The sequence below is a fragment of the Lithobates pipiens genome, unplaced genomic scaffold (genome assembly GCF_037356315.1).
Source record: "Lithobates pipiens isolate NorthernLeopardFrog02 unplaced genomic scaffold, aLitPip1_a1.2 Scaffold_19, whole genome shotgun sequence".
Taxonomy (NCBI): Eukaryota; Metazoa; Chordata; class Amphibia; order Anura; family Ranidae; genus Lithobates; species Lithobates pipiens.
This window is the reverse complement of record NW_027507764.1, coordinates 176,865,607-176,888,098: the sequence shown is the minus strand read 5'-3', so window position 1 is coordinate 176,888,098 and position 22,492 is coordinate 176,865,607. Positions and strand designations below refer to the sequence as shown.

Here is a 22,492-nt window from a genome sequence, read left to right as displayed (position 1 = left end):
CATCAATAAATAAATTCCCCCTCCCCCCATCCACCTCCATAATTCCCTATAAGCTTTTTACTGTTTCACTATTTTTCTATAAGGTTTTGGCCATTCTGGTAAGTCTACTGGTGAAAGACCAAGATCCTTTACAAATTCCGGTAAGTCTTCTAGGTTCCTGTAAACTACTGACGAATCTTCATAATAAACTTGCAGTTGAAATGGGAATTTCCATCTGTATTGCAAGTTCCTTTTTCTAAGTTGCTCCACCAGTGGTTTTAATGCTCTTCTTTTGTCCAGAGTATATTTGGTTAGATCCTGAAAAAATGTCAGTTGTTTTCCGTCATATTCTATATTCTCCTTATGTCTTATTGCAGTCATTATTTTATCTTTTATTCGTGCATAGTGCAGTTTACAGATAACGTCTCTAGTTTCACCAGCTTTTGCCCTCCTCACTCCAGCTATTCTGTATGCCCGATCGATCAGCAGATCGTCTATGGACAAGTCCCTGTCCAACCTTTGAAAGATCCCCTGTAAAACTGATATCAAGTCCCTTGAGTTCACATTTTCATCCAAACCTCTAATTCTTATATTATTTCTTCGACTATTATTTTCCTGTTCATCTAAAGCATTTCTAGCTTGTATTAGATCTTTTCCCTGTTCATGTAATTTCTCTTTTAGTCGGGACATTTCTTGCTCCATTTTTGTCATTCTTATATCCAGTTTGCCTATTATCTCCTGTGTTCTTTGGGTAGATGTTTTAATTTCTTGTATTTCAGCCTTATAGGTGTCCTCCAATCTATGTATATATTGGTCCATGTCTGTCCTAGTAGGGAGGGAACGAATATATGTCCTTATATCCCAATTTTCATTATCACCTTCCCTTTGTTCTGTTAATGATCCCATTATCTCTATTGGTGAGCTGTTCCTAGGATGATTCGTTGTATCCTCTCCTAGTGCCCCCAGAGACGCTGATGTTTCTGTTTCCGTCATTTCCAATAGTTCCTGTGATGTTTGTAGCGTGTGCCTTATATGTGATGTTTGCTGAGGCGATTGAGACTGACCCTTTATCTCTGTCTGTGGGTGCATTTGCTGAAAAAACTCCTTAATATCAGTAATTTGATTGGCTTGGGCCCCTGTGGTGCCTTTACTTCTTTCTGCTTTTTTGTCCTTTTTATCTTTTTGATTTTGGGGTGTTTTACTACCCCTCTTTGGTGCCATAGTTTGCCCTTTAACTTTCCTGTGATACTTTCGGCCCTTTTTTATTAGACCGCAAATATCTCTTTAAAAGATTGCAGGGCTTATCAGCAGTAGTCCTTATTATTATGTTTTCCTATGGGGGTTTTCAGCCTTTTTTCTATTACGCTGTAATTGGCCCTTTAAGAGATTGCAGATTTATCAGCAATGATTTTTAATGGTTAATCCGTATTTATTATATTTTCAATACTATTACTGAGATGTATTCCACATTTATACAGACAGTCCATAACATTCCGACCCAGTTTAAATAAACCCTCTGTTTTTATGTGGTTTAACCATTTGGGTTTTTACATTAGTTAATCAGTCAAATTCCCCTAGTTAACCCAACAAGCTGACCAGCCAACTTTTAATTTTATTGCACACTTTCCTTTTTTTTCTTCTCTTAGCTCTATTCCAGGATTCTTTCTCCTTTCTTTATGACATATGTGCAGTCTTTTAACCTTTAACATCAAAAACTTCTTTTTTTTTACATTCAGCTTGCTGTCCTTATCTTGTCTTTCATTCTCCCGTGCTGTTTCCTCCCCTTTACCTTTGGGATCCTCTGGCTTCCCGCCTCAGCCCTAGAGTCCCCCGAGGTTTTCAGAGCGTTGGTTCCTATCATGGGCTTCCCCGCCGCTCCCCCTGAGATTTTACCTGGTCTCCGCCGGGAACCTCCGGGACCGCCGCCGCGTGGATGATCAAACGGCTTTCAGTATCGGCCGCCAGCTTCCGCCCGCGCACCGACCCCCTTCGCCGGATCTCCTCCACTTCCTCGATTCGGCTGTGTCTCGTTCCTCGGCGCTTCACGCGGACTCGGGTTTCAGTTATTTCACCCTCACTGGGGTTTCAATGGCAGGTTGGGAGGGAACACAGGCAACCACCGCAGGTTCGCAGCACAAGCAGGTAAGGCAACGTAAAGTTTAAAGCTTAAAGCTTTCCAGGCATAGACTAGCCTTTCACTGTTAATCCATCCAGCCTTATAGTTCAGGCCAAAACGAGTTAGAGTAGTAAGGTCGGCATTAGAGCAGCATTAGAGCAGCATCAGCGGCAATAGCATTAGGTCCACTCTACGGAGCAGCAGCCATCTCCACCAGCAGCTCCGCCCCTTCCCCGCGACCACGCCCTTCCTTTCATCTGGACCGAGCCCATTGATTTGAATAGAAGTTTCACCAGAAGTCGGGTCAAGATGATTCGACTTGCGGATGCGACTTGTGTGCTTAAAGGGGTACCCGCCAAAATTTTGCATGGGGTACCCCCCAAGATCCATACCAGACCCTTATCCGAGCATGCAGCCTGGTGGGTCAAGAAAGGGGGGGGGGGGGTGAGCGAGCTAGGATCCGTCCATCCAAGAGTCCGCTCCCTCCTGGACTATACCAGGCCACATGCCCTCAACATGAGGGGTGGGTGCATTGGGGCAGAGGGGGCCCCTGCACCCCCCCACCCCAAAACACCTTGTCCCCATGTTTATGAGGACAAAGGTCTCTTCCTGACAACCCTTGCCCCCCAGATTATGGCCCCCCACCCTAGGCGTAATCGTACCCCTACCCATTCACATAAATAAAAAAGTGTCAAAAATAAACACACTACACAGGTTTTTAAAGTATTTTATTAAAGCAGCACCGGCTCTTCTCCTCTCTCTCCGCTATCTTCTGCTTTTTTGCTGGGTCTTCTCCCCTCTCCGGGTCTTCTCTGCCATCTTCTGCTCTTTTGCTGGGTCTTCTCCCCTTTTCTTCTTCCAATTTTGACGCAACATGATCTCCCGGTGTAATGCTGGTTTCGCCTTGTGCAATGACTTATAGTGGCATGGGGCGGGGCCACCCGGTGACGCAAGTTAGAGGACATGTCCCTTGTGATGTCATCACCCCATAATGCCCTGGTTAGCTTGCCTTGTCGCCCCCTTTCCTGACCTACTGGGCTGCGTGCTTGGAGAAGGGTCTGGTATGGATCTTGGGGGGAACCTCACACAATATTTTGTCGGGGTTCCTCTTCAAGATTCTCAACACACAAAATGCACCGCAAGTCGGATCATCTTGATCTGACTTCTGGTGAGACCTCTATTCAAATCAATGGGCTCTCATAGGGAACCATTGATTTTGACTAGAGACAGAAAAACGCGGCTGAAAGCTAGTGTGGCTAAACATGTATTGGCCCTAATGCAAAACGCTGAAAAAATTGCGTTTTTAACGCTGCTTTTCTCCTGGCGTCGGTACTAGCTTTGCAGCTCGTTTTTTAAAACCTCAGTGAGCATGAGGCCTAATAAATAGGCTGCTGTAATAACTATTGGCTGGCATCCCATACCTTGATATTCTTGCAGAGTGCAAACATTTTAAAGACCATACCATAGCTTGATGTTTCATAGCTATGTACAGTAAGAACCCTTCATCAGGCCCACAAATAATTTTAGCAATGCTACTATATGGTTTAGCAATGATACAGCTACAATTACCTCAAGTAGCAATGCTACTGAATCATATTTTAGTTATTTAATTAACAGGAATGTTCACTAGTGTTTGGGTACTGAGAAATAGATATATGTGCTTTTTGTCCTCACAGGGTGGCATCCTAAGGGCTTGTTGGTGGCACATTTACATGAACACAAGGGCCCAGTAAACAGAATTCGGGTCTCTGATGAACATTCCATTTTTGCCACTTGCTCAAACGATGGAACAGTAAAAATCTGGAACAGTCAGAAGATGGAGGGAAAAACCACAACCACAAGGTATAATCAGCTGACTCCTCTATTAAGACCTCATGAGCAATATAGAATGTTTCCTTCTCGTAGCGTGTATGAACAAAGTGTGAATGCTTATATTTATCTGAACTGCTGAAACTGGCCAGACCAAGCAGTACTTATCTCATAAACTATATTTCTGTAGTGCTCTCTAAATAATTTTTACTTATTTGTAAATACAGCACTTTGAATGGATGTACAGGACAGATTTCTGCAGATAAACAGGTGAAACTTATGTAGGATTTGTTTCATCTCTGTGTATCATCTGAGGCCAGTCTTTTCACTGGGTATATGTGAGGATTTACAATCACTTTAAGCATAGGTTCATATTAGTGCTGCAGCATGATGCATTTTTGTAGTGCAATCTTGTGTAGTTTTGAATGTACTTTTTTTGTTGGAGGAGGAGACTGGATTTTATATAGGGTGGCACTGATACCCCTTTTTTACGACCGAGTACAAGTATCGATACTTTTTTTTTCCAAGTACTCGCTGATACGGGGGGGGGGGGGTTTAGTGGACGGTGTCCAGTGTCCATTTTTTTTTTTTTTACAATTTAACTTTTAAATATTTATTATTATTATTTTTTTATTAGCCCGGGGGGGGGGGGGGGGGGTGAGGTAGACAGACCCCTGACATCTCCCCTTTGAGACACGGAAAGGGACTAAGGACACAGATTCCCTAGTTCCTTTCTTTGCAGCCTCAGCGGCACTGAAGATGAGCGAACAGGAGACAGCTGCTCCTGTTCATTTATTAACTGAAGCAACGTAAACACAGGTTATGATGCTCAGTTATGAATGGACAGAGTCCGTGATCACTGACTGTGCATTCAGAAAAGGAAGGAGTCGGTAAATGGCATATTTACCAGCTCCTTCCTCCGCTCTCCACCCTGACAGATCTGGGGAAGGGGGGGACCCGGAGGAGGACACAGAGGGGGAGGAGAAATGGCTGTCAGCTGCTTTATTGATAGCTACACAGGAAGTTTGGTGATTGTAACTCCCCCCACAACCGCACCGATCGTTCCTGACTGTCCAAGTATTGGGTCAAGTATCAAAGCATTTGTACATGAGTTTTGCGTGCATTTCCATGAAAGTTTATAGGGCAAAAAATGCATTGCATTGCATCAAAAGAAGCGCCTGCAGCTTTTCAGACAACACACTGCATTGATGTGAACAGGCACTATAGAAAATAATTTGATTTCCATTGTCGTTCAGTGCAGCACGACAGCAAATGCAGGAGAAAAAGCACTAGTGTGAAGGGAGGCTAAAAGTCAGCCAGTCAATCCTCTTTACAAACTGTTCGAAAACTCCACTTGCATATATGCACTCAGCATGTGATATAAAGCCAAAGAAAGCTGACATAGTGTAAAATTGTTTGTTAATCACATACCTAAAACTCTAATTTTCTTTGGTTGCTTTGTAGCGCTATGGGTATTTTGCATGCTTTAAGCATATCAAAAAGTTCAAAGTGTAAAATTATATTAATTTCCACATTGTATTTCAAATATTTCTAACCTACTCATAATACTCTGAATGATCTTGACGTTTGTAAATGTACTTTTGAATATCTCCATACATTTACTTCCTTGAATTCAGAGCCTGCCCTCTGAACTACAGAGGTGCTGAGAGGAGGAGTTTCAGGAGGCAGAGTCAGTACAGGAAACTACTACTTAGAGGCAGCAAGGTTTCATGGGGTATGTAGTCCTTAGAAATGGAAAGTAAACAGAAAGGGAAGATGTAAAGCATGCAGGAAAGAAAGAGATGGCCAGCAGACAGGCAGAACTCACAACAGGAGGAACGATTTTTCCTGTAACCTTATATTCGATTGTCAAATATACCTCATTTTTGTATTAACATTGAAATGCTAATGTTATAAAATGAAAGTGCATGCTGTGACCATAGAATTCTTTTAAAGTGATTGTAAAGGATTGTTTTTTTAATTTTTTTAAATAACAAACATACCTCCACTGTGCAGCTCGTTTTTGCACAGAGTGGCCCGAACATCATCTTCTGGGACCCTCCGGCGGTTCACGCGGCTCCTCCCCACATCAGATAGCCCCCTAGGAGATGCACTCTACTGGGGGGTTACCTTGCGGTCACGCTCCAGAGTCCAGCATTTGCATCCACAGACACTCGGCCTTGCCCCCTGCCCGTGTCATTGGATTTGATTGACAGCAGCGGGAGCCAGTGGCTGCGCTGCTATCAATCTATCCAATCAAGAGCCGAGATCCCATGGAGAGAGGGACAGCACGTCCATGCTGAAGAGATGAAGGGGGTCAGGTAAGTAAAATGGGGGTGGGGGGGCCTAGACTGCCAGGTGTTTTTTCACCTTAATGCATAAGGTGCATTAAAGTGAAAAAACACAAGGGTTTACAATCCCTTTAAATCGGTACTAAAGGCAAACAAAACAAACATGCTGTATATGATGCAGTCTGCCATGGGCAATAACAAAGCAGTGTTTTTTTTTCTCCTGCTAGAAGGTTGAGACAACCCATTAACCATAACACTGACAGGAGAGCTTACAATGATCAGATTTTATTAATTTGGTTAAAACCTGTATCCCAAAAGGAAAAAAACTGTTGCTGTAACTGTTTAAAATGTTTTAGCAGGAGTTTGACTTTGATTTGTTAGTCACTTATGTCAAGTCCATCTAAATCTACTAGTAGATCCAATGATTGCCATACACGCTTGAATTTATTTTCCGATTGATCTCTCCCAATAGGAATAATCGATCTATAGTTGACATAGTCGATATACCACACACAAGGAAGTGGATTTCCTGTGGATACAATCAATTATAAGTTATCAGTTGCATCAATTTACTATAATCTGATTGTTTAAAGTGCAGTCATATTCATGAACAAAGCATCTTAGTGCTGCCAATTGGCTGATCAACTCAGTTTGATGAAGTCCGATCAAAATTGAGTCCAAATTGATCGGAAAGCAAGTTATGGATATTTGATTGTGGAATTAATGGTTTTGATCAAATCGCACATTGGTCAACTAAAAAAAATGCAAGTTTGTATGACAGTTCTGCTGTCAAGGGTGGCTTAGTTGCTCCTCCATAGATAGAGGAGCCACCCTAAGACCAGAAATGTGTATCTGGCTGTATCACCAGGTGTCAATAAAAGCAAAAAAAAAGAAATATAATGCAGCAACCACATCAAAGAATTGGTAAGCTGCAATATATATCACATTTTCTTATTTTAGGGTTTAATACCGCTTTATTATTCCCTGTCTCTGTCACAACTCTCAGCTCTGGGTCTGACCTAAAAATAAAATAAGTAATTGGATTTCCACTTTCACCTCCAGCATTTATTGTGCATCTATATGTTAGCAAATGCTGCAGTGAAATGGTTTAAACAAAGCAAATAGCAATTTTGCATGCTTTATAGTTGTATTATTTGCATCCAGTAATTTTGTTCTTTTGTGTTTCTCATGCCCGCTGACCTGGCTGCTATGAATATTGAAATTCTTATTTTCTGACTCAGGTCAATATTGACTTATTCTCGCATCGGTGGGCATGTCAAGACACTGACATTTTGCCAGGGTTCGCATTACTTAGCTGTGGCATCTGATAATGGCAATATCCAACTTCTTGGGATTGAAACCTCGAAACCACCCAAGTCTCCAAAAATTCATCCACTGCAAAGCAGGTATGAATGTTTTACAATTGGTTATTATTTTAAATGACTAAATTTACTAATTATGTCATCCTCCTATGTGTTACAAACGGTTAACATTTGGTAAATACAGTATACTAAGAAGTACCCTGCTTAGCATATCCTCCAGCTACAGTATCTCACAAAAGTGAGTACACCCCTCACATTTTTGTAAATATTTTATTATATCCTATCATGTGACAACACTGAAGAAATTACACTTTACTACAATGTAAAGTAGTGAGTGTACATCTTGTATAACAGTATAAATGTGCTGTCCCCTCAGAATAACGCAACACACAGCCATTAATGTCTAAACCGCTGGCAACAAAAGTGAGTACACCCCTAAGTGAAAATGTCCAAATTGGGCTCAAAGTGTCAATATTTTGTGTGGCCACCATTATTTTCCAGCACTGCCTTAACCCTCTTAGGCATGGAGTTCACCAGAGATTCACAGGTTGCCACTGGAGTCCTCTTCCACTCCATGATGACATCATGGAGCTGATGGATGTTACAGACCTTGTTCTCCTCCACCTTCTGTTTGAGGATGCCCCACAGATGCTCAATAGGGTTTAGGTCTGGAGACATGCTTGGCCAGTCCATCACCTTTACCCTCAACTTATTTAGCACAGCAGTGGTTGTCTTGGAGGTGTGTTTGGGGTTGTTATCATGTTGGAATACCGCCCTGCGGCCCAGTCTCTGAAGAGGGGCTATCATGCTCTGCTTCAGTGTGTCACAGTACATGTTGACATTCATGGTTCCCTCAATGAACTGTAGAGCCCCAGATCATGACACTCCCATCACCATGCTTGACTGTAGGCAAGAAACACTTGTCTTTGTACTCCTCACCTGGTTGCCGCCACACACACTTAACACCATCTGAACCAAAATATGTTTATCTTGGTCTCATCAGACCACAGGACATGATTTCAGTAATCCATGTCTTTAGTCTGCTTGTCTTCAGCAAACTATTTGCGGGCTTTCTTTTGAATCCTCTTTAGAAGAGGCTTCCTTTTGGGATGACAGCCATGCAGACCAATTTGATGCAGTGTGCGGCATATGGTCTGAGCACTGACAGGCTGACCCCCCCACCCCTTAAACCTCTGCAGCAATGCTGGCAGCACTCATACATCTATTTCCCAAAGACAACCTCTGGATATGACGCTGAGCACGTGCACTCAACTTCTTTGGTCGACCATGGCGAGGCCTGTTCTGAGTGGAACCTGTCCTGTTAAACCACTGTATGGTCTTGGCCACCATGCTGCAGCTCAGTTTCAAGGTATTGGCAATCTTCTTATAGCCTATGTTATCTTTATGTAGAGCAGCAATTCTTTTTTTTCAGATCCTCAGAGAGTTCTTTGCCATGAGGTGCCATGCTGAACTTCTAGTGACCAGTATGAGAGAGTGAGAGCGATAACACCAAATTTAACACACCTGCTCCCCATTCACACCTGAGACCTGTAACACTAACGATTTACATGACACCGGGGAGGGAAAATGGCTAATTGGGCCCAATTTGGACATTTTCACTTAGGGGTGTACTTACTTTTGTTGCCAGTGGTTTAGACATTAATGGCTGTGTGTTGAGTTATTTTTAGGGGGCAGCACATTTACGCTGTTATACAAGCTGTACACTCACTACTTTACATTGCAGCAAAGTGTAATTTCTTCAGTGTTGTCAAATGAAAAGATATAATAAAATATTTATAAAAATGTGAGGGGTGTACTCACTTTTGTGAGATACTGTATGACACTTAAAGTGGAGGAAAATCTGATTCATGAAATTTGACCTAGGCACATATCTGCAGTGTTTTGTTATCTCCCTCCAAAGCCCTAAGTCACATGTCTTTATGCTGCTCCGTTCTCCTGTTTTTAGCATGATAACTTCTGACAAGTTCTCCTGAATGGGAGTTAAAAGCAGCTGAAAATATGTGTCGAGGGAGGTTGCTAGATTAGCAGAGAGCTTGTCTTGTCACACCACAGCTCTGAAAGTATCTTCTGCCAATGAGGCAGTCAGCTGTCTCCCAGTATAAGCCAAGACTACAATGCTAAAGCTGAATGAGGAAGTGAAACTTCTAACCCGATGTAAGATTTCTAAAGAGTATAGCAAGCTGAAGACAGCAGATATACATATAAAACATATGTAGGGAGATTTGTTTCGTCCCTGTGTATCAACTCAGGCTGGTCACTTCCCTGGGTATATGTGAGGGTTTACATCCACTTTAAAGCAGAACTTCGGGCAAAAACTTTTTTCCATGCTCTCGTTTCTGATCTTCTACCTGCACCAACTATGTCAAGTTCTTCTGAGCTCTGTAGTTCCTCTGCAATAGCCTTCTGAACTTGCTGAAAAACTGTTATTGCCTGGTGATTTCCTGAATGCAAGACTGCTGGCTGCTATCGCTCCCGTATCCTCAGTCAGCGGTCTGACACGCCACCTTGTAGTCCTTTGAAAGCGAGCAGGGAGTTATATTTCTGCATGGCTTGCTGTAGTGGGCAGAGGGGGTCTCACAGCCCCTGGTCTGTGCCGCTCATAGAGGTGGTGTCCTCCTCCTCCCTGCCAGCACAGCGCCCGCCACCTCTCTCCAGTGCGGGGATAGTTACAGATTATCGGGACAGAGTGGGTCTCGGGCTGACAGATCTGTATGTGAGGACACTGCTCGTGGTACAGCCCCGCCGCTCTGTATGTTGGAACAGTGCGCTCTGCGCTGTCTGTCACAATTCCAGGGCAGGGAGGTGGGGCTGTACGATGAGCTGTGTTCTCACATACAGATCTGTCAGCTCGAGATCTGTTCTGTCCCGATTATCTGTAACTATCCCCGCTCTGCACTGGTAAGGCACTATTGTCACTGCACTGATGGGCACTGGTGTCACGACACTGATAAGGCACTGGTGTAACTGCACTGATGGGCACTGATAAGGCACTTATGGGCACTGATAATCTGCACGGGTGACGCGGCACTGATGGGCACTGAAAATCTTCATTGGTGACACCGCACTCATAATCTGCGCTTGTGACACAGCACTGGTGGTCCCTAACATTCAGCACTGGTGGTCCCTAACATTCAGCACTGGTGGTCCCTAACATGCAGCACTGGTGGTCCCTAACACGATGGTCCCTGACATTCGGCACTGGTGGTCCCAAACATGGTGATCCCTGACAAGCGGCACTGGTAGTCCCTGACATGTGGCACTGGTGGCACCTGACATTCAGCACTGGTAGTCCCTGACATGGTGGTCTCTGACAAGCGCCACTGCTTGTCCCTGACATGGTGATCCCTGACATGTGGCACTGGTGGTCCCTGATATTCAGCACTGGGGGTCCTTGACATGGTGGTCCCTGAGAAGCGGCATTGGTGGTCCCTGACATGTGGTACTAGTGGTCCCTGACATGTGGCACTGGTGGTCCCTGACATCTGGGTCTCTGACATGCGGCACTGGTGGTCCCTGACATTCTGCATTACTGGTCCCTGACAAGCGGTACTGGTGTTCCCTGACATGGTGTTCTCTGACAAGCGGCACTGGTGGTCCCTGACATGGTGGTCCCTGACTGGTGCTCCCCTACATGTGGCACTGGTGGTACCTGACATTCGACACTGGTGGTCCCTTACATGGTGGTCTCTGACAAGTAGCACTGGTGGTTCCTGACATGGTGGTCCCTGAGAAGTGGCACTGGTGGTCCCTGATATGGTGGTCCCTGACAAGTGGCACTGGTGGTCTCTGACAGGCGGCAATGGTGGTCCCTGACTGGTGGTCCCTGACATGGTAGTCCCTGACAATCATCACTGGCTATCCCTGACATTCGGTATAAATGTATTTATTAAAGAGGAAGTAAACCCTGATGAGTTTACTTCCTCTTTCATTCCCTGCAAAGGCAAAGCATAATGGACTACTATGCATCGCATAGTAGCCCATTATGTGTCACTTACCTGACACAGGAGCCAGCGAAGTCGCCGCTGTCCCCTGTAGTCCGCCGCATCCATCTTGTTGGTGGGGTCTTGCAGCTCCGCCGCTGTCATTCGGCGAAGCCGCGATGACGTCACTCCCGCACATGCGCACGGGAGCCGACACGCGAGGCAGCTCCGTCGCTGAGAATGCCGCGCTCAGTGCGCCTGCGCGCCGCTGTCTACGGCGCATGCGCCGTAGACAGCGGTGCCTGTTTTCGGGCAAATATCTCCTAAACCATATAGGTTTAGGAGATATTGCTTGGACCTACAGGTAAGCCTTAATCTAGGCTTACCTGTAGGTCAAAGTGGTTTGTAAGGGTTTACAACCACTTTAAATGCATTAAATGAATATTATATTAAAATGCATTTATATTAAAGCAGTAGTAAAGCTGTTGACTTTTTTTTTTTCTACACCTCTAAGGGAAAAGGCATAATGAGCTAGTGTGCACCGCATACTAGTTCACTATGAAATACCTTAGAACGAGGCGCCGGTATCTCCATTGCGACCAAAAGAGCCTGGCTCCTTTGATTTTTCAATCAAGGTTTGTGGGGCAGCAGGGTGATGACAGGGCCACCTATGAAGCAAATTTTAAACTGGTTCATCAGGTAATTAACTCTTAAAGTCTTATGCTGGTGTATTAGCTTCCGTAATTGAGTTGTTACTTTACCCATGACAGCGACATTCCAGCTTTCATATTTCCACAACAGGTTTTCTTCTCTGGGGTACAGTTTATCTAATATTACCATTCCTTTCTGTGGCCCATTTTTGGGTAATTTATTTGGTTTTGAAAAAATTCATTTTCTTTCATTGTCTAGGTCATTGGATCTACAAGAAGATGGTTGTGTGGTGGATATGCATCAGTTCAATTCAGGCTCACAGTCTGTACTTGCCTATGCCACAGTTAATGGGTCATTGGTAGGCTGGGACCTGAGATCTAACACTAACGCCTGGACTTTAAAACATGACCTGCGCTTAGGACTCATAACGTCTTTTGCTGTAGACATTCATCAGTGCTGGCTGTGTATTGGTAAAACAACTTTTCTTTGTTTCTTTTTGAAAAAGGTTTAACGCCTAAATCCAATCAATATATGTTTTGGATAGCTGAGGGAAAGGTTAAAATTTCTTTAGGTTTTTCCTTCAGTCTGTGACCCTGTAAAAAAGAAGATATTCCCTTCCTGTCCTTGTGACACCATGAAATGGGGCGAGCGGCTGCCATTGAGACAAGAAGGTGAATGGAGAAGGAATGAACACGAGTCTTACTCATACTACATTTTGCTGAAAGTGGAGCGCCACTCAAAAGGGGAAGCTCTGCTTGTTTGCAACCCCCCCCACCCCCTTCCACTGCCACATTTGGCACTTTAAGGGGGTGGGGAGGGGGATAGGGTTTCTGGTTTTGGCAGGTACCCGCTCCCACATCCAGGTAAGATTACCGTGGTGATGTTTGAGCATGTCCGGCCCCTCCTCCTTCCCCTTGCTGCCTTCTGGGACACACACAGGTCCCAGAAGATGGCAGAACGATTCAGAAAGCGCAGCACGACTCACGCATGCACAGTAGGAAACCAGCTGTTTAGCTTGAAGGCTTCACTGCTGGTTTCCCTTAGTGAAGATGCCGATGCCTGCACCCGATTAAAGAATTGGCTCGGGTGCTGACGTTGCTGGGTCCCTGGACAGGTAACTGTCCTTACAGTGGGGATCGAAAGTTTGGGCACCCCAGGTAAAAATGTGTATTAATGTGCATAACGAAGCCAAGGAAAGATGGAAAAATCTCAAAATGGCATCAAATTACAGATTAGACATTCTTATAATATGTAAAAAAAAAAAGTTAGTTTTTATTTCCATCATTTACACTTTCAAAATGACAGAAAACAAAAAAATGGCGTCTGCAAAAGTTTGGGCATCCTGCAGAGTTAATATCTTGTACTGCCCCCTTTGGCAAGTATCACAGCTTGTAAACCCTTTTTGTAGCCAGCCAAGAGTCTTTCAATTCTTGTTTGAGGTATCTTTGCCCATTCTTCCTTACAAAAGTGTTCCAGTTCTTTGAGATTTCTGGGCTGTCTGTCATGCACTGCTCTTTTAAGGTCTATCCATAGATTTTCAATAATGTTGAGGTCAGGAGATTGTGAAGGCCATGGCAAAACCTTCAGTTTACGCCTCTTGATGTAATCCCCCGTGGATTTTGCGGTGTGTTTAGGATCATTATCCATTTGTAGAAGCCATCCTCTCTTTAATTTCAGCTTTTTCACAGATGGCATCAAGTTACCATCCAAAATTTGCTGAAATTTTATTGGATCCATTTTTCCTTCTGCTCATGAAATGTTCCCTGTGCCACTGGCTGCAATACAACCCCAAAGCATAATTGATCCACCCCCATGCTTAACAGTTGGACAGAGGTTCTTTTCATTAAATTCTGTGCCCTTTCTTCTCCAAACATACCTTTGCTCATTCCAGCCACAAAGTTATATTTTAACCTCATCGGTCCACAGAACTTGTTTCCAAAATGCCTCAGGCTTGTATATATGTTCATTTGCAAAGTTCAAACGCTGATTTTTGTGGTGAGGACCTAGAAGAGGTTTTCGTCTGATGACTCTTCCATGAAGACCATATATAGTACAAGTATCTCTTTATAGTGGAATAGTGTACCACAACTCCAGTGTCTGCCAGATCTTTCTGGAGGAATTGTGCAGTCAAACGTGGATTTTGAATTGCTTTTCTCACAATCCTGCGAGCTGTTCTATCTGATATTTTTCTTGGTCTTCCAGATCTTGCTTTAACTTCCACTGTTCCGGATGACTGCCATTTCTTAATTACATTCCGAACAGAGGATATTGACATCTGAAAACACTTTGCCATCTTCTTATAGCCTTCTCCAGCTTTGTGAGCGTCAACTATTTTCAGTTTCAGTTTTCTAGACAACTGCTTAGAAGAACCCATGGTGCTGATTGTTGGGGCAAGGTCAGATGAGTCTGGCCATTTTAAACCTTTGAGATTCATATCATCTGGTCGATGATTGAGAACAATCCATGACACTGGCAGGTCTCAGCTTTGCAAAGGGGGCAGTGCATGCTAAATTCTGCAGGGTGCCCAAACTTTTGCAGACGCCATTTTTTTGTTTTCTGTAATTTTGAAAGTGTAAATGATGGAAATAAAATCTAACTTTTTTTGACATATTATAAGAATGTCTTTCCATTTTTCCATCTTTCCTTGGCTTCGTTATGCACATTAATACACATTTTTACCTGGGGTGCCCAAACTTTCGATCCCCACTGTATATTTAAAATCAACAGGTACAGTATTTGTAGCTGCTGACTTAAAATTTTTGTGGGGGAGACTGGAGCTCCTCTTTAAGTGTAGTACCCAGAACATTGGATAAAGTCCTTAGCAAATCTTTGGCACGCTTAAAGGATGTGGGGGGGGGGGGGGGGGGAGGGGGGTGCTCTACACAGGCACATTTGGGATTTCATCAAGAATAAAATCTTGTAGTTTGTCCTAACATAAATTGCTTGTACATACTATAAGTGTGGATTTTTAAATATCAAAATCTGTAGTCTTGTCAGGTACACTATGAATGTTTGTTCCTATAGTAAATGTTTATAATTTCATGTCTACAAAATGTTGTTTTCTCGTGTAAGGCACTAGCAGTGGAACCATGGCATGCTGGGATATGAGGTTCCAGTTACCAATCTCCAGCCATACTCATCCAGCACGGGCAAGAATTCGGCGACTACTGATGCATCCTTTGAGCATGCACACAATGTATCAGTCTTGGGTGATAGCAGGTATGTGCTGTTTGCAATAAGATTTGTATATAATTTCACCAGTAATAATTTTTTGTGTTCATGTTTGATATTTTCGAAATGCAGCCAAACAGTATTTTTACTCTGCATGGTTACATTGCTCTTTATACCAGCGCTCCCCAACTTTTTTGGCACCAGGGACCAATTTTGTTGAAGAAAAAATTTACTCAGACTACGTTGACCTGCGTTGTGTTAAAATGCAACATGTATGCGGAGATAAAACAAATCCTTCATATACATTGTATTTATCTATCTGCAGTCTTCTCTTTTCTACATCCATTCAAACTGTTGAATTTATAAGCTTGTCTGAGAGCTCAGAAAAAATGGGACGGAGAGCTGAAGTTACATACTGCAGAGCTCAATGAGGACTGAGAGCTGATTGGAGGGAAAGGACAGGGCCCCTTCACAGAAACAAAAAGAAAAAAAAAAGAAGGGGAAATTAATCCACAGGAAGGGTGGGACTTTAAATGCAGCACATGGAAGCAAAACGGTAAAAGGGCGAATGAAAGGGAGTTTTTATTAATACATCAATAGATAACCGTACAATGTTACATCCTGATAATACAGGTAGGCATAATGTACAAAGTAGTAATGCATAGTAACATACATATAACAATACATATGATAATAAGATCACTGAATACAATCCATACAAATAGTATGAAATGAACAAAGTGCCAAAGAATGAATTAGGAATAAATTCATATATGAGCACTAAAACATTCCCTCATTCGCCTCAGGAAGCATGATATATAGCAATACTTTGGAGGTAATACCTGCAGGACCTATGACCTCACTAAACCTGAAGGGGAAATTAAAAACTAATAACATAGAAATCATGATACAATGGATGAAAACACGGAAAACGGCAGCTCTACGCGTTTCGTGACTTAGCCGCCACTCATCAGGAGCAAGGACGTGTGAAATCTATAAAAAGTATATTATTAAATTAGAAAAAATGTATTGAAAAATATATGGCTAAGAAGACCAGGTTGGGGGGAAAGACATGTGATCACCCCCACCGGGGCTAACTTACTAGGGTTCGCTGTGTAGATGGTGTAACAGTGGGACTGAGCAAGCGGTCCAGGGAACAACTCCAACCGGGCGCTGAGGTGGACGAACACACAGCACCGATATGGAAGACACCCAGGGTGGGCGACTCGCCAGGACATTCTAAGGAAAAGGAAAAAGAGTTGAAGCTGTCAATCAGATGGAGATCCCTCCCCTGTCACAATTTTTCTCTAACAAGGAAAAAAGCTGGTCACAAGTCCTAGGATGAATGGCAGAACTTAGTCCCTAACTAATGTTTAAACCAAAAAAACAAAGTGTTGCCAATGGGACGTTAAAGAGTTGTGCCAAAATCAAGTAAATAACCGTTTGTTAAAAAAAGTCCAAGGTTTATTCCATATAAAGGTTAACCACTTAAGGACCACCTCCTGCACATATACGTTGGCAGAATGGCACGGCTGGGCACAAGCACGTACCGGTACGTTGCTTTTTAAGTGCCCAGTGCTCGCCAGACCCGGTCCAGAGCTCCGTGACCGTGGACCTGATCGCCGCTGGTGTCCCGCAATCGGGTCACAGAGCTGAAGAACAAGGGGAGGTCTGTTTAAACAAACCTCTCCCTGTGTTTCCTACTGAGCCTGTCACTGATCATCTCTTCCCTTTTATAGACGATTAGTGACGTCACATGCCAGGCCACGCCCCCCCCCCCCACAATAAAAAAAAACACATGACGTCATACATAACACCTACACTGCCTCCTAGTAGTTAACTCCTTCACTGCCAGTGTAATTTACACAGGAATCAGTGCATTTAAATAGCACTGATTGCTGTATAAATGACAAGGGTCCCAAAAATTGTCCGATGTGTCAGCCATAATGTCGCAGTCACAATAAAAATTGCTGACCGCCGCCATTGCTAGTAAAAAAAAAATATTAATAAAAATGCTATAAAACTATCCCCTATTTTGTAAACGCTATAACTTTTGCGCGAACCAATCAATAATTGCTAATTGCGATTTTTTTTTTCCTTTTTTACCAAAAATATGTAGAAGAATACGTATCGGCCTAAACTGAGGAAAAAAAAAGTTTTTTTATATATTTTTTGGGGATATTTATTATAGCAAAAAGTAAAAAATAGTGCATTCGCAGAACAGCCATCAAACTGTTGCATGTACAGGAGCCTGCGAATAGCACAAAGGCTCCAAATATTTATGATGTGAGACAGCAACGGAAGATGGTATAAACCATAATCTCTTTTTGCTGCAGTTAGCGGGTTCCTACATACATCTCTTCAGCGAGATATAGGCAGACTTGTTCCAGTAATTCTGAGGTGCAAGGGGGACAGTTCAACCCCTCAGGTGCCTTCCTTTACCAAGAGTTCAGACCGCTGTGCAAGGCGGTTTGATGCGGTTTCGCAGGCTCCTATACATGCAACAGTTTGATGCCGATATGAAAATCACTCTATTTGCGTAGAAAAATATCTCCCCCTCTTTTTTTCTCCTGCACTTTTTTCTTTTGTTTTGGGGCACTCCCACGAAAAATAAAATTGGTAAAGCTCCTGAGGAAGCGTTAATCAAAACGCGAAACATGTAGAGCATCAGAATACATCCAATCTGTTCTGTAACTAATATCTTATCTACTGTAAACAGTTTTTATATTGAGTATTAATGTCGGGTTTTTTTTTTTGGGCTCATATGCCTAATGGGAATATATATGGACATTGTTAAAATGTACTAGATTAGACAGGATATGAAACAATACTTGGTATGTTTTATATACATTCTCTTTCCCTTTCCATTTTTAATAAATAAATATCTTTTTATTTAAAATATTTTTTTCTCTTCCCCCATTTTTTGTTGAGTTTTTTTCTGTGTTTTGTTCCCCTCCCTGTTCCCTTCCTCTTTTTTCAAGATATATAAAGGACGTGGCATTTGGTTTTCCTTTTATAGTGTATCCACCGGACCACCCTGTGATAGATACACATCATATTTATTCCATGTCATAAGTAAACAATGTACATACGTGGTAAGCAACACACTCCCCCCTACTGTGGTCGGGAATGGACAGCTGTTTCCGGCAGCTCTCTGTTCGCATGTGTGTGTGGCCCAGTTATTAACCACTTCAGCTCCGGACCAATAAATACCTTAAGGACCAGAGGTGTTTTTGCAATTTCGCACTGCGCTGCTTTAACTGGTAATTGCGCGGTCATGCAATATTGCACCCAAACGAAATTTGCGTCCTTTTCTTCCCACAAATAGAGCTTTCTTTTGATGGTATTTGATTGCCTCTGCGATTTTTATTTTTTGCGATATAAATGGAAAAAGAGCGAAAATTTTGAAAAAAAATGATATTTTCTTCTTTTTGTTATAAGAAAAATCGAATAAACTAAATTTTAGTCATACATTGAGGGCAAAATTTATTCAGCCACATGTCTTTAGTAAAAAAAATGTCAATAAGCGTATATTTTTTGGTTTGCGCAAAAGTTATAGCGTCTACAAACTAGAGTACATTTTCTGGAATTTACACAGCTTTTAATTTATGACTGTCTATCTCATTTCTTGAGGTGCTAAAATGGCAGGGCAGTACAAATCCCCCCCAAATGACCCCATTTTGGAAAGTAGACACCCCAAGGAAATTGCTGATGGGTATGTTGAGCCCATTGAATATTTATTTTTTTTGTCCTAAGGGATTGAATAATGACAAAAAAAAAAAAAAAAATTTTTTTTACAAAAAGTTGTCACTAAATGATATATTGCTCACACATGCCATGGTTATATGTGAAATGACACCCCAAAATACATTCTGCTGCTTCTCCCGAGTACGGGGATACCACATGTGTGGGACTTTTTGGGAATCTAGTCGCGCACGGCACCCCGAAAACCAATCACCACCTTCAGGATTTCTAAGGGTGCAAATTTTTGATTTAACTCCTCACTACCTATCACAGTTTCGAAGGCCATAAAATGCCAAAATAGCACAAAACCCCCCCAAATGACCCCATTTTGGAAAGTAGACACCCCAAGCTATTTACTGAGAGGCATGTTGAGTCCATGGAATATTTTATATTTTGCCAAAAGTTGCGGGAATATTACAAACTTTTTTTTTTTTGCACAAAGTTGTCACTAAATGATATATTGCTCACACATGCTATGGGCAGAAGTCAAATTACACCCCAAAATAAATTCTGCTGCTTCTCCCGAGTACGGGGATACCACATGTGGGGGACTTTTTGGGAGCCTAGTTAACTAGCTACCTAGCGACACTAGCGACACTGATGCAGCGTTCAGAAAAATTATCGCTTAGTGACACTGGCAAAAGGGGGTGAAAGGGTTAACTAGCGGAAATCAGGGGGTTAAAACCATTATTGGGTAGTATATCGGGGTACCTAGCGCTATAAAAACCTGGCGGTGAACCTAAAAAAATAACTAGCTACCTAGCGACTGTAGCGACACTAATGCAGCGATCAGAAAAACGATCGCTTAGTGACACTGGCAAAAGGGGGTGAAAGGGTTAACTAGCGGCAATCAGGGGGTTAAAAACATTATTGGGTAGTATATCGGGGTACCTAGCGATATAAAAACCTGGCGGTGAACCTAAAAAAATAACTAGCTACCTAGCGACTGTAGCGACACTAATGCAGCGATCAGAAAAACGATCGCTTAGTGACACTGGCAAAAGGGGGTGAAAGGGTTAACTAGCGGCAATCAGGGGGTTAAAAACATTATTGGGTAGTATATCGGGGTACCTAGCGATATAAAAACCTGGCGGTGAACCTAAAAAAATAACTAGCTACCTAGCGACACTAGCGACACATGCAGCGATCAGAAAAATGATCGCTTAGTGACACTGGCAAAAGGGGGTGAAAGGGTTAACTCTAGGGGCAATCAGGGGGTTAAATCTTTATTGGGGGGTGATAGGGGGCTACCCTGGACCTAACACTAACTGTCCTGACAGTTTTTACTGTCACAACTGACACTGAATGCATTGATCAGTAAAGAAATGATCAATGCAATCAGTGACACTGTGACTGGGGGGGGAGGGGGGGCGGGGGGGGGATCGGGGGGCGATCGGGGGGGGTTTGTGTGCCTGTGTGTACCTACATGTCAGTGTAGTGTTCGTGCAGACTTACTTTTACTCTTCTCCTCGTAGTCCGGTCAAAAAGACCGCCCCGAGGAGAATGACATCACTTCCTCCTTCCTGTGTAAACAATACACAGGGGAGGAAGCTTCTCATTGGCCAGGAGCGATCCAGAGGGGGTGGCCGAAAACCAACGGCCATCCCCTCATCACGGAGCGCTCCTGGACCGAATCGGACCGCCGTAACCAGCGGGAGGGGGTCCGATCGGACCCCCCACCCGCTGGAAGGCAATCACGTAGATGTACGTGATTATGCCTGCCTGTGCCATTGTGCTGACGTACAATGGCAATACGGCGGTCCTCAAGTGGTTAAAAGGCCACGGACCTGTACAGGTCCACGGCTCTGGTAATGGGGACCCCTGATCTATACTAACAGGATGTTCACTGAAAAGTCACTCTACAGTTGCAGGATTTCATAAAATTTATTTATATTATTGCAAGTGTAGATGGCTCCTTTCATTTATTTCTAAAAACACAATCCTTATATACTGTATTTGGACAGAATAATACTTCAAATTCTGCAATATGATCCATTACCACCATGAGCTCATTTTTTGGTTTGGTCCGCTTAATAAATCTGTTTTTCTACACATATCCCAGTATGCTTTATATTTTTGCCAATACTTCTTTCCTCTTTGTCTACCTCCATCTGCTTGTAATAGAACTTTAAAAAGCCATATGTTAAACAAACATGTAAGGGACTTAGAGGTGGTTTAACTGTCTATTGGTCAGGATGGCTCCAGGGAGGTGACATCACTCTAAGAAAAGCTAATTACTTTAAGCTTCAGTGTGCTGACAGAAGACTGAACCATATTTTTTCAGATCCTAACTGACAAGTCACTTGCATCTAAAACAAGGTTGGAGGCTCACAGCCCTTTGTTTTTCTCTTAAAAAAAAATAAAAATACATCCTCGCAGCGCATGCTCAATACACCCATATATACAACTTAAAGAATTTGTTTATCTAAAAAAAATAATAATAAAGAAAGATCCTGTTCCTTAAAAGCATATTATACAGCACAGTGCTTGTGCTGTGTAATTTGGCCCCCTGTATCACCTAAAATACCTGCCTGATGTCTGTGCCCACCCCCTGCTCCCTGGCTGCTATAATTACTATTAATTTCTCACACTATCCTCTCTGGTTATGTATGTAATGTCCCCCTGTGATTGTGCTTTATAAAAATAATGCAGTATATACCTTGTATACAGAGCGCTGATCTGACCCGCCGTGTCTCACCTCGCTCACATCACAGCTGCAGCGGGCGGGGCTACCTCTCTCCTCCCCCCCTGACTGTCGTCAGCGGGGGGATCCTCGGCCTTGCCCACTGCATCTGTCGGGCCAAGAAAGGAGAGAGGTGGCAGGTCAGATCAGTACCAATCAGCACTCTGCAAACAAGGTATTTACTTGTTTACTTTTTATTTTATAAAGCACAATCGTAGGGGGACATTACATACATAACCAGAGAAGATAGTGTAAAGTTACATTGGTGGTTTAACAACCACTTGAACACAGTGTAGCGCTACTATTTAAATCTATAAACGATGATATTCATATACAATGTATTTAATAATTAAGGATAAGCTCAGGTGTGTTCGCAAGCCCATGTGCCCACGCCCACCAAGAAGCTGACACTCTGCAGTGCTAATTACAGGTAGTGAGACATTTCCTGATCTGTGCAGCCACGGATCAGGAAATGTCTCATTGCCTGTGATTAGTGCTGCAGTGTCAGCTTCCTGGCGGGCGCGGGCACATGACTTGCGAAAACACACCTGAGCTCATCCTCACTACTAATGTGTAAACCAAAACAAAATATTCATATACAATGTATCTAATAAATAGTGTGTAAACCAAACACAAATGAAATGTCCATAAACACCACAGTGATCTTCAATCTTCCTTCTTCCCAGTGCAATCCCATCACTGGGTGAAATGCCCACTCAACTCACAAAAGATAGCGCTCATATGCTATCTATCCTGCTTGTCTCACAAGATGGATCACCTCCTCC

The 22,492-nt window shown here is 43.0% G+C and overlaps 1 protein-coding gene across 2 annotated transcripts in view; it reads left to right on the top strand.

The window, feature by feature from the left end:
- PIK3R4 (phosphoinositide-3-kinase regulatory subunit 4) overlaps positions 1–22,492 on the top strand; it is a 152,444-nt gene that overhangs the window by 91,621 nt on the left and 38,331 nt on the right. For both annotated transcript variants that reach the window (XM_077491502.1, XM_077491503.1), the window contains 4 exons: positions 3,772–3,937; positions 7,437–7,601; positions 12,368–12,579; positions 15,182–15,328. In XM_077491502.1, coding sequence (XP_077347628.1) covers positions 3,772–3,937; positions 7,437–7,601; positions 12,368–12,579; positions 15,182–15,328 — 690 coding nt within the window. The remainder of the gene's footprint in view (positions 1–3,771; positions 3,938–7,436; positions 7,602–12,367; positions 12,580–15,181; positions 15,329–22,492) is intronic.